Source organism: Rana temporaria, chromosome 3 (genome assembly GCF_905171775.1).
Source record: "Rana temporaria chromosome 3, aRanTem1.1, whole genome shotgun sequence".
In the NCBI taxonomy this organism is placed as follows: Eukaryota; Metazoa; Chordata; class Amphibia; order Anura; family Ranidae; genus Rana; species Rana temporaria.
Genome location: NC_053491.1, coordinates 441,199,716 through 441,211,673, shown reverse-complemented (window position 1 = coordinate 441,211,673; position 11,958 = coordinate 441,199,716). Strand labels below are relative to the sequence as shown.

General features: G+C 46.3%; 1 protein-coding gene across 1 annotated transcript in view; it reads left to right on the top strand.

Annotated features, from left to right (window-relative positions):
* QTRT1 (queuine tRNA-ribosyltransferase catalytic subunit 1) overlaps positions 1 to 11,413 on the top strand; it is a 66,698-nt gene extending 55,285 nt beyond the window's left edge. Inside the window, exons 9-10 of the mRNA XM_040346447.1 lie at positions 8,150 to 8,234; positions 10,989 to 11,413. Of these exons, the coding sequence (XP_040202381.1) occupies positions 8,150 to 8,234; positions 10,989 to 11,141 (238 nt within the window). The 3' untranslated portion in view covers positions 11,142 to 11,413. The remainder of the gene's footprint in view (positions 1 to 8,149; positions 8,235 to 10,988) is intronic.
* The last annotated feature ends 545 nt before the right edge of the window (positions 11,414 to 11,958 follow it).

The following is an 11,958-nucleotide window of genomic DNA, read 5'->3' as shown; positions in this document are numbered from 1 at the left end:
CGACTTGGAGGTCAGGAGGGAGGATTTCTGTACCGAGCAGCTGCGAGAGCCCACCCTCATGAATGCCAGGGAAAATGTTAAGGTGTTGGATGGGGAACCGGTGGATCCTAATTGGGTGGTGTCCTTTCCCTACATGGCAATTAAAAACAATTTGTTATATCGAGTGATAAAACATGGAGAGGAAGAGGTAGAACAGCTACTGGTTCCCAAACCCTTTCGCAGGATGGTGCTAGACCTGGCTCATGGTCACGTAATGGGGGGACATCTCGGGGTCGAAAAAACCAGGGAGAGAATCACCCAAAGATTCTTCTGGCCCGGTTTGCATGCAGAGGTCAAGGAGTACTGCGAATCGTGCCCCGAGTGCCAAATGTCAGCACCATCGCCCCATTTTCGCAGCCCCCTTGTTCCTCTACCAATAATTGAGGTCCCCTTTGAAAGGATTGGCATGGACCTGGTGGGGCCGGTCGTGAAATCTGCCCGAGGTCACCAGCATATTCTGGTGATCCTGGACTATGCGACTCGCTATCCTGAGGCCATACCCTTGCGTAACACCTCCGCCAAGGTTATTGCCAAGGAATTAGTCCAGGTGTTTAGTCGAGTGGGGATCCCAAAAGAGATCTTGACCGATCAAGGCACCCCTTTTATGTCAAGGGTTACCAAGGAATTGTGTAGATTGTACAAAATCTCCCATCTCCGTACTTCTGTCTACCACCCCCAGACAGATGGTCTGGTCGAAAGGTTTAATAAAACATTGAAGAGTATGTTGAAAAAGGTGGTCGACAAGGATGGGAGAGACTGGGATTTTTTGCTACCATATCTCATGTTTGCCATACGAGAGGTTCCACAGGCCTCCACAGGCTATTCCCCCTTTGAGCTCTTGTATGGTAGGCATCCCAGGGGCCTGCTAGATATTGCTAAAGAAACGTGGGAAGGAGAGGTCAGCCCATATAGGAGCATCATAGAGCATGTCTCCTTGATGCAGGACCGAATCGCAGCCGTTCTGCCCCTAGTACGGGAACATATGGAGCGAGCCCAGGAGGCCCAAAGGAGGATCTATAACCGGGGTGCCAAGGTCCGTACTTTCAACCCGGGGGACAGAGTGTTGGTACTGGTTCCTACGGTAGAAAGTAAGTTTTTAGCCAAGTGGCAGGGTCCCTTTGAGGTTGTCCAAAGGGTGGGGGAGGTAAACTACAAAGTCTACCAGCCAGGGAAAAGGAAACCACACCAAATTTACCATGTAAATCTCTTAAAGCCCTGGAAGGACCGAGAGACTTTACTGGCCACGTCCCTGCCTCCAACAGACCGGATACCCGTGATACCTGACGTTCCCATCACGGATTCCCTGTCCGTAGCACAGCAAAGTGACGTTAGGGCATTCGTGCAGAAAAATAGAGACTTTTTCTCCCCCTTACCCGGACTGACCAACACGATCCAACATGACATAGTGACGGAACCAGGGGTTCGGGTAAATGTAAAACCATATAGAATTCCAGAGGCCCGGCGAGAGGCAGTTGCGGAAGAAATAAAAAATATGTTAGAGTTGGATGTGATCGAGGAGTCTCACAGTGAGTGGTCAAGTCCCATAGTGCTGGTCCCAAAACCTGATGGCAGTATTAGGTTTTGTAATGATTTTAGAAAACTTAACAGTGTGTCCAAATTTGACGCCTACCCGATGCCCCGGGTCGACGAACTTGTGGACAGGTTGGGAAAGGCTCGCTACATAACGACCCTAGACCTAACGAAAGGTTATTGGCAGATACCGCTTACTGAATCGGCCAAGGAGAAGACTGCCTTTTCCACTCCTGAGGGCTCGTTTCAGTATAAGCGGATGCCGTTTGGTCTGCACGGAGCCCCTGCATCATTCCAGCGAATGATGGACAAAATTTTGAGACCACATCGCTCGTATGCAGCGGCAAACTTGGACGATGTGGTCATCCACAGCCCAGATTGGGAATCGCACCTGCTCCGTGTACAAGCGGTCGTAGATTCCCTTAGGGAAGCACGGCTCACGGCCAATCCAAAGAAATGTGCCATAGGCCTGGAGGAGGCCAAATACCTTGGGTACGTTATTGGCCGGGGGATGGTCAAGCCGCAGACCAATAAGATTGAGGCAATTCAAAAATGGCCCCAACCAGTCAATAAAAAACAAGTGAGGGCCTTCCTGGGCATTACGGGGTATTACAGGCGTTTTATACCCAATTTTGCTACCATTGCCGCCCCTTTGACCGATCTAACGAAGGGTAAGGGGTCGGTCATGGTCAAATGGAACCCCGAAGCCGAGGGGGCATTTCAGAAGTTAAAACAGGCTCTTTGTATGGTACCCGTACTAGTAACCCCGGATTTTAGCCAGGAGTTTGTTATACAGACGGATGCCTCTGAGGTGGGACTAGGGGCCGTACTGTCACAGATCAGGGATGGTGAGGAGCACCCAGTGGTATACCTGAGCAGGAAGCTGAACAAGCACGAGAAAAATTATGCCATCGTAGAAAAGGAGTGTCTTGCCATTAAGTGGGCCTTAGACTCCCTGAGGTATTACCTACTGGGGAGGTCATTTAAGCTGGTCACAGACCATGCTCCCCTGAAGTGGATGTGTGATAACAGGGAGAAAAATGCTCGTGTGACAAGGTGGTTCCTGGCTCTACAGCCTTTTAAATTTGCGGTGGAGCACAGGCCAGGGAAGCTCCAAAATAATGCAGATGCCCTCTCCCGTGTGCACTGTATGGTTGGGTCAAGTGCTCAGCCGCAGGGGCTTGAGCAGAGGGGGAGGATATGTGACGCTATGCGAGGTGCGATACACGATCATAGGTACATTTCACCTCGCATACGTTCTATCATGAGAGACTGAACCGGAATCCATTCCGGGTTTTACAGCCTCTGTGCCTGGCTAGGATTCCGGTCCGGATGTTTGGGTCCACTGGAGTCCACAATCAGCTGGACTTTAAATGACCAGGAAGAGAGCACAACAGGGCTCTGGCTTGAAACTCAGGAAGGGACCTGAGTGAGGGGAGCGCTGAGTGCTGGACTAAAAGGTTTGCTTTACTACATGTTTTGTGGGTGTCAGGGACTAGCCCCACACTGTATAGAGAGGAGATCCTGTTTGTTTAGTTTAGCGCCGGACGGCAAGGATTTAATTTATTGTTTTGTTTATTTTAATCTGCAAACCGTGTATAAATAAAATCTGGCATCCGCCAGACTTAAAAGAAAGTGCCTGCTTACAGACTGTGATTTCAGAAAAGGTGATCCCCACGAGCTAATCCCTCACAATATATATATATATATATATATATATATATATATATATATATATATATATATATATTATACCGTATTTGCCGGCGTATAAGGCGACCCCCTAATTTTACAGATTTTTATGATTTTTTGCCTGTACTCGCCGTATAAGACGGCCCCCTTCCTATGCTTCATATTTCTTCCTTCTGGAGCCATATTCTTCTTCATTCTTGCTGGAGCTGGAGCCAATCATGGCGAGCGATGTGTTCTATTAATGAATACAAAGCCTACTTGGATTGGCAGAGGCTGTAACATCATCAGCCCACGCCTCTCTGACTCTCAAAGCCAATCCGTGCAGGCTACTATATGTAGCCTGCTCGGATTGGCAGAGGTTGTTACTCCAATCTGAGCAAGCTCTGTATTCATTTGAATACATCGCTCACCGGGATTGGCTAAGCGGTATATACTGTATGTAGCCAAAACTGACCCTGCGTATAAGACGACCCCTGCTTTTTGGCCAGTTTTTTTTAAGTGTTTTAAGTGTAGTCTTATACGCCAGAAAATACAGTGTATATATAAAAATATTAAAAAAATATAATAAATATAGATAATATATATATATATATATATACTAATAAAAAAATAGATAGATATATATAGAGATATATATATATATATATATATATATATATATATATATATATATATATATATATATATATATATATATATATATATATATATATATATATATATTTATTATATTTTTTATTATTATTAGATCCATAATTTTATTATTAGATATATAATTTTATTATTATTAGATAGATACATATATACACAAACACATTTTCTGCAATTGGCATGACCTGTAAATAGATCAGGCTTTGGCTTTGCAAAGAAAGTAGGTGCTAATGGTTATTGTAGAGGGATAAATCAATAATTCTTCTCCTTTACAAAACACTGGGTCAGGCTCACCTTGGACACGCAGTTCAGTTTTGGTCATCAGTCCTCGGGAAAGATGTTGTTAAATTAGGATTTCATTGAAGAGCAACACGATGAATAAGCGGGAAGGAGGACCTCTGCTATGAAGATCCATTCCCTCTGGAGCAAGCAATAAATAATTGCCAACAGGCAAGCTCTTTATTACAGAAGTGACATGCAATCTTTCTTTTGTAATAAAATAGCCTTACCTGCTTGTTTACAACCCTCTACAGAATGCGCACTTCTGTTCCAGCTCCATGCCAGTGTGCGAAGATTCGCTGCTCCTGAACTGCCCCCCCCCTCCGCACATATACTACGTACCTGTATGTTGTTCGCTACTTCCGGAACTGGGGCGCGCGGCAACCCGCTTCCGCTGTGATTGGGAACTCAGCGACCGTTCAGAGAGCCAGAATGGTGGTCTCCCTATGTAAACGAGGCAGACCACCGTTCTGCCAGAGTGGAACAGCATTCCCCCCCCCACAGTTGACACTTAAAGAGGAACTGCAGTCTGCTCACATAATTTGTATTAAAAACATATTTTTCATTCTGAAGCTTCCCTCCAACCACTTTGCATATTTTTTTTATATATACTATGATTCTGTGAAAATAGTAAAAAAATCGGCGCAATATACAGGTAAAACACAATCAGCAGCTATGCACTAGGATTCAATTTATAAATTCCTTAAGAGTCAATGTAAAGTAGATAGTGCAGCGCTAGAGGAAAAGTCCAAATAAAGATCATCCAGGTGATTCTCTTATAAGTGACTGACAATATGGGGCATGCAGGTGATATAGCGTGGGTTAGCAGGAGACCTCCACCAATAGTAACAATGGCCGCTCACCTCACTGATAATAAAAAATCGCTTTCCCATAAGGGTCAATCCCAGGCATGTAACAGCATAATCCAAGCAGGAAAGGAATACATCTCAGGTAATATCAGCATGGATGGCAGATCTCGAATAATATCAACATGGATAGCAGCCATGGAATCCGATGTAAGAAAAACAAAACATAGTGTTTCTCCGCAATAACCAATATAACATTTAATAGTGAAAATACACTTACATAAAAAGCACTATATCCAGTGCTAGGAATCAAATGCAATCAAAAACGCACAGCATGGTCCGATAGATGGCAGCGGGTGACGTCACGTACTTCCCTACCGTATGATTCTGTACTTGCCAAATATGCTGCAGAAATCTCCCTCTACTTGCTGCATCCATTTTAACTGTGGGCAACTGAAGCTGCTGCCTGTTGACTTCCTGGATTTACACTGAGGTACACCTCCAGCTCTGCAGCTCTCATTTGCACTCTTATGACTTATCCCCCTCACTTCCTGACAAATGCTCACATGAGAGAGAGAGAGCTGTTCATGATGTCATAAGCCTAGGCCTGTGATGGTGATCTTTGGCACCCCAGATGTTTTGGAACTACATTTTCCATGATGCGCATGTACTCTGCAGTGTAGTGGAGCATCATGGGAAATGTAGTTCCAAAACATCTGGGGGTGCCAAGGTTTGCCATCACTGGTCTAGGATAATGACCAGACAAGAATCAGGAAGTGGGCTGCATAAGGTATTTACTGGCAGAAAAAAAAATGTTTTACTATCCAAAGTTAAAACAACAAGGATTGTAGACCTACACAAGGCTGGAATGGGCTACAAGACCATCGCCAAGCAGCTTGGTGAGAGGGTGACAACGGTGCGATTATTCACACACCATACCCACCGTCATATATGGAGGTGGAAACATTGTGCTTTGGGGGTGTTTTTCTGCTAAGGGGACAGGACAGCTTCACCGCATCAAAGGGACAATGGGCGGAGCCATGTACCATCAAATCTTGGGTGAGAATCTCCTTCCCTCAGCCAGGGTATTGAAAATGGGCCATGAATGGGTCTTCCAGCATGACAATGACCTGAAACAGACGCCCAAGGCAACAAGTGAGTGGCTCAAGAAGAAGCACATGAAGGTCTTGGAGTGGCCTAGCCAGTTTTCAGACCCTAATCCCATAGAAAATATGTAGAGGGAGCTGAAGGTTCGAGTTGCCAAACGTCGGCCTCGAAACCTTAATGACTTGGAGAGGATCTGCAGAGAGGAGTGGGACAAAATCCCTCCTGAGATGTGCAAACCTGGTGGCCAACTACAAGAAACGTCTGACCTCTGTGATTGCCAACAAGGGTTTTGCCACCAAGTACCAAGTCATGTCTTACAATTTACAAATACTTACCTTTTATACTCAAGTATAAGCCGAGTTTTTCAGCACATTTTTTGTGCTGAAAATGCCCCCTAGGCTTATACTCGAGTCACCTTTTTGCGCCTGATCTCCCGGACTTTGGCGACCCGTTACTGGCCAGCCATAGGTCCCCTGGACATGTAGCCCCACTCTTCCTCTACAAGTGTGCAAAGTTTGTTGTCCGGGGGACCTACGGCCAGGGAGCACCGATTTTTCAAAGCCGGGCACCCCTTCCATAGACTCCCATGTTAAACGTCAGTCTAGGCATGGGCACAGCGAGGCACGCAGATGGACACCCTGGGCCAGATCCTCAGAGCGAGTACGCCGGCATATCTACTGATACGCCGGCGTACTTTCAAATTACCCGCGTTGTATCTTTAGTTTGAATCCTCAAACCAAGATACGACGGCATCTGTGTTCGATCCGACAGGTGTACGGCTTCGTACGCCTTCGGATCTTAGATGCAATACTTTGGCGTCCGCTGGGTGGAGTTCTCGTCGTTTTCCGCGTCGGGTATGCAAATTAGCTATTTCCGTCGATCCACGAACGTACGCGCGGCCGTCGCATTCTCTTACGTCATCTCTAGTCGGCTTTTTCCGGCGTATAGTTAAAGCTGGTATTTTGCGGCGTATACTTAGAATTGCCATGTTAAGTATGGCCGTCGTTCCCGCGTTGAAATTTGATTTTTTTTGCGTAAGTCGTCCGTGAATCGGGATGGACGTAACTCACGTCTAAGTTAAAAAAATTACATCCTAGCGACGTCATTTAGCGCAATGCACGGCGGGAAATTTAGAAACGGAGCATGCGCAGTTCATTCGACGTGGGGACGCGCTTCATTTAAATGAAACACGCCCCCTAATCGCCGATTTGAATTCCGCCACCAGAGATGCACTACGCCGCCGTAACTTACGGCGCAAAATATTTGAGGATTCAAAATTACGCCAGGTAAGGTACGGCGGCGTAGCGTATCTCTGATACGCTGCGCGGATCTAATTCTATGTGGATCTGCCCCCCTATGTTTATACTTGAGTCAATATGTTTTTTTCCATTTTTTTGTGGTAAAATTAGGTGCCTCGGCTTATATTCGGGTCGGCTTATACTCGAGTATATACGGTATTTCACTCATTAAAATGCAAATCAATTTATAACTTTTTGGAAATGTGTTTTTTTTTTCTCAGGATATTTTTGTGCTTCTTCTGTCTCTCACTGTTTAAAATAAACCTATAATTAAAATTATAAACTAATCATTTCTTTGTCAGCGGCCAAACGTACAAAATCAGCAGGGGATCAAATACTTTTTTCCCTCACTGTATATTTTCTACATTAAAATTTCTTGCCTGTCAGCACTGTACACTGAGCTGCGCGTGTGCAGCTCAGTATACAGTTTTGACAATTCAGAATGACTAAAGATTGGAACACGTTAGAATACTGTCCGAAGATAGCATCAGCCAGTGAGGGAGCTCCAGAGCACCACAGTGCTGGCGTGGAGGTTAGTTTAGTTCTGCTTTGATTTGAGATTTTAGATGCACATTGTTTTAATGGAGTCTCACATTTTAATGGAGTAGAGCTTTTACACAGGAAAGCATCTAGAACTATATGGATTCAAGAATGTCTTTTGTCTAGTTCAGTAGTTAGGAATGCTTTTAGGGCCCGAGTAATTGTATTAAGGTATTTTTTTATTAATTTTTTGTTTTTGTTGTCTAGGTACACCCGTGCCTACATCCACGCTTTGTTCAAAAGTGACACGGCAGGCATGCATCACATTACGGTCCATAACATTGCTTATCAGGTAAGCGGCTGCCATTCCTCGACCTTTTTCTGACGGTAAAAGTCTGTAGAAAGGAGGCACAGCACTAAAGACAGCAATGTTGGTCAGATGGAAATCAGCTATTTAGCAATGATCGATTACAGATGAGACCTAACAACCTAGCTATTTATTTTAAAAGAAACCCGCAGTGATAGAAATATGGAGGTTTCCATTAGGGATGTCCCGATACCGATACTAGTATCGGTATCTGTATCGATACCGAGCATTTCCCGAGTACTTGTTCTCGGCTGAAATGCTCCGATGCTTCACCCGATACTTCTCCCTCTCATTGCTGCTCCCCCGTGCTGTCTTCTCCCTCTCATTGCCGCTCCCCCCATGCTGTCTTCTCCCTCTCATTGCCGCTCCCCCCGTGCTGTCTTCTCCCTCTCATTGCCGCTCCCCCCGTGCTGTCTTCTCCCTCTCATTGCCGCTCTCCCCCCCGTTCGTTCTTGTTTCCATTAGGGATGTCCCGATACCGATACTAGTATCGGTACCGAGCATTTCCCGAGTACTTGTACTCGGCTGAAATGCTCCGATGCTTCACCCGATACTTCTCCCTCTCATTGCTGCTCCCCCGTGCTGTCTTCTCCCTCTCATTGCCGCTCCCCCCATGCTGTCTTCTCCCTCTCATTGCCGCTCCCCGTGCTGTCTTCTCCCTCTCATTGCCGCTCCCCCCGTGCTGTCTTCTCCCTCTCATTGCTGCTTCCCCCGTGCTGTCTTCTCCCTCTCATTGCCGCTCTCCCCCCGTTCGTTCTTGTCCCCCTCCGTGCCGCTCTCCCCGCGTTCGTTCTTGTCCCCCTCGGTGCCGCTCTCCCCGCGTTCGTTCTTGTCCCCCTCGGTGCCGCTCTCCCCGCATTCGTTCTTGTCCCCCTCCGTGCCGCTCTCCCCGCGTTCGTTCTTGTCCCCCTCCGTGCCGCTCTCCCCGCGTTCGTTCTTGTCCCCCTCCGTGCCGCTCTCCCCGCGTTCGTTCTTGTCCCCCTCCGTGCCGCTCTCCTCCCCGTTCGTTCTTGTCCCCCTCCGTGCCGCTCTCCCCCCCGTTCGTTCTTGTCCCCCTCCGTGCTGCTCTCCCCCCGTTCGTTCTTGTCCCCCTCCGTGCCGCTCTCCCCCCTGCTGTCTTCTCCCCCCCCTCCGTGCCGCTCTCCCCCCTCAATCTGTCAGGGGGGAGAGCGGAGGTAGGAGCTGCTAATTCTGGCTCCTACCTTTTCAGAATGGACAGTCAGTGATCACTGACTCTGTCCATTCACATAACTGAGCATCGTAACCTGTGTTTACGATGCTTCAGTTTATGAATGGAGAAAAACTTCTCTCTATTCATGTCAGCTGAAGCTGCTGAGAAAGGGACTGTGGAATCTGTGTCCTTAGTCCCTTTCTCTGTCTTAAAGTGGAGATGTCAGAGGTCTGTCAAGACCCCTGATATCTCACCAAAGCCCCCCCAACAGGGCTGATAAAAAAAAAAAAAAAAAAGAAAAAAAATTGCAATAAATAGCTTAAAAAATGTAATGTTAATAATAAAAAAAAACACACACACTGATAATCCACTACCCCCACCCCCTCTAAAAAATAAATCACTGTAAAAAAAAAAATTGTAAAAAAAACACCACTGTCACATGACATTAAAAAAAGTATCGGTATTCGGTATCGGCGAGTACTTGAAAAAAAGTATCGTTACTTGTACTCTGTCTCAAAAAAGTGGTATCGGGACAACCCTAGTTTCCATTGATAAAAGATAAACCTGACAGGTTTTTACTGCCATCTGGTTCTCTGTTAGAGAGATCCCCCCCTCACTTCCTGTCACAGTGACAACGGTTTCCCTAGATGGGAAGAAACAAGTTTGGGTAAATCTCCAGCTACAACACGAACAGAAATTACAATAATTTGCTTCAGTTGGGGAAATATCAGAATCCCTGTCAGATTTTTTTTTTCTCTGTGTCCCTGTTGCACATTTTATCTAATTTCCTGTGTAGTGAAATGGTTGTCACTGTGACAAGTGAGTGGAAATCTCTTTAAAAGAGCCTGGGATAGCAGAAAGGAGTCTGTTCCTTCTTACCACAGAGTGACACCAACAGGGGGATCTATGTGACATGAAGTTCGTCCTTCCCACCACAGGGTGACACAGACGGGAGGAGAGATTTGACATAAAGTCTATCCTTCCCACCACAGATGACAAACAGGAGGAGCTATGTAACATGGAGTCTGTCCCTCCTACTACAGGGTGACACATAGGAGGAGCTATATGACATGGAGTTGTTCCCTCCCACCACAGGGTGACACATAGGAGTAGCTATATGACATGGAGGCTGTCCCTCCCAATACAAGGTGACTCCGCCCAGGAGGAGCTGTGTGACATGGAGGCTGGCCCTCCCAATACAAGGTGACTCCACCCAGGAGGAGCTGTGTAATATGGAGGCTGTCCCTCCCAGTACAAGGTGACTCCCCCCAGGAGGAGCTGTGTGACATGGAGGCTGTCCCTCCCAATACAAGGTGACTCCACCCAGGAGGAGCTGTGTGACATGGAGGCTGTCCCTCCCAATATAAGGTGACGCCACCTAGGAGGAGCTATGTGACATGGACTCTGTCCCTCCCACCACAGGGTGACGCCACCCAGGAGGAGCTATGTGACATGGACTCTGTCTCTTCCACCAGGGAATAACTCAGATCAGAGGGGGTAGAAGATGTGGATCTTGATCCCTCTATTTAATAATAACTGATTGTTTCCTTTTTTTCTATCTTTAACAGTTGAATCTGATGCGTTCGGTACGGGAGAGCATTCTGCAGGGGCATTTCCCCCAGTTTATACAAGATTTCATGAAGGTCATGTATGCAACGAAGGACAAATACCCACAGTGGGCTGTTGATGCTTTAGAGACTGTCAATATCACCTTTAAGTAACTCCATCATTGATGACACTACATCATTCCCTCTACTGGACTGGCCATCTTCTTCGACACGCAGGTTACTGTATAGGATCCACCCCTGCGGTGCCATTATGATGGGATGGTGCTTTAAATATGACTGTGTGGGGGACCAAAAGCCAAACCTGTTTAAGTGTATATACTGTATGCTTTATGATGTTTTAATGATTTTCTCTCCAAATATTTCTGATCCCCCCCCCCCCCTTTTTGTTATGTTTTTTATTAAAAAATAAAAAAATAAAACTGTCATTTTATTTGGTGCTTCTCTGTGGAATCTTTCATGTTGTAACTATTTTGAGGAGGGAATAATATAATTATTAAGTTAGTCTGTTAAGAAATTAAAGGGCTGTATCTTCACTGTCACCTTTCACACCAGACGGACTCTGTTATGATCTGCAGGGGATCTGTCTGCTAACCTGCTGAGAAGAGCATAGCCGGTGGATAACAAGTCCATGTCCGCTCAGTTTCTGCAGAGCAGACACGGACAAAGCCAGCTTTGCTCTCTGGGTGGCTGGGAGTAAATGGACTCCGCTGTCTGTTTACACCCGACTGCCCTCATATTTGGTCCGCCTAGCTCTAGACGGAAGGGGACAGGTCCCTTCCGTTTTCCCTTAGTTTTGTTTAGGGGACCAGATCAGACCAGAGGTAGGCAGGCGTACACCCGTCGGTCCATTGGGATGAATAGACTGTGCGATCAGGTCCTCCTAAAAAACTAGCTAATAATTTTTAGTGGGGTTTCGTTATAGGAAAGGTTTAATGTGCTTTTTTTTGGGTGGGCAGATTGTGACTTATTA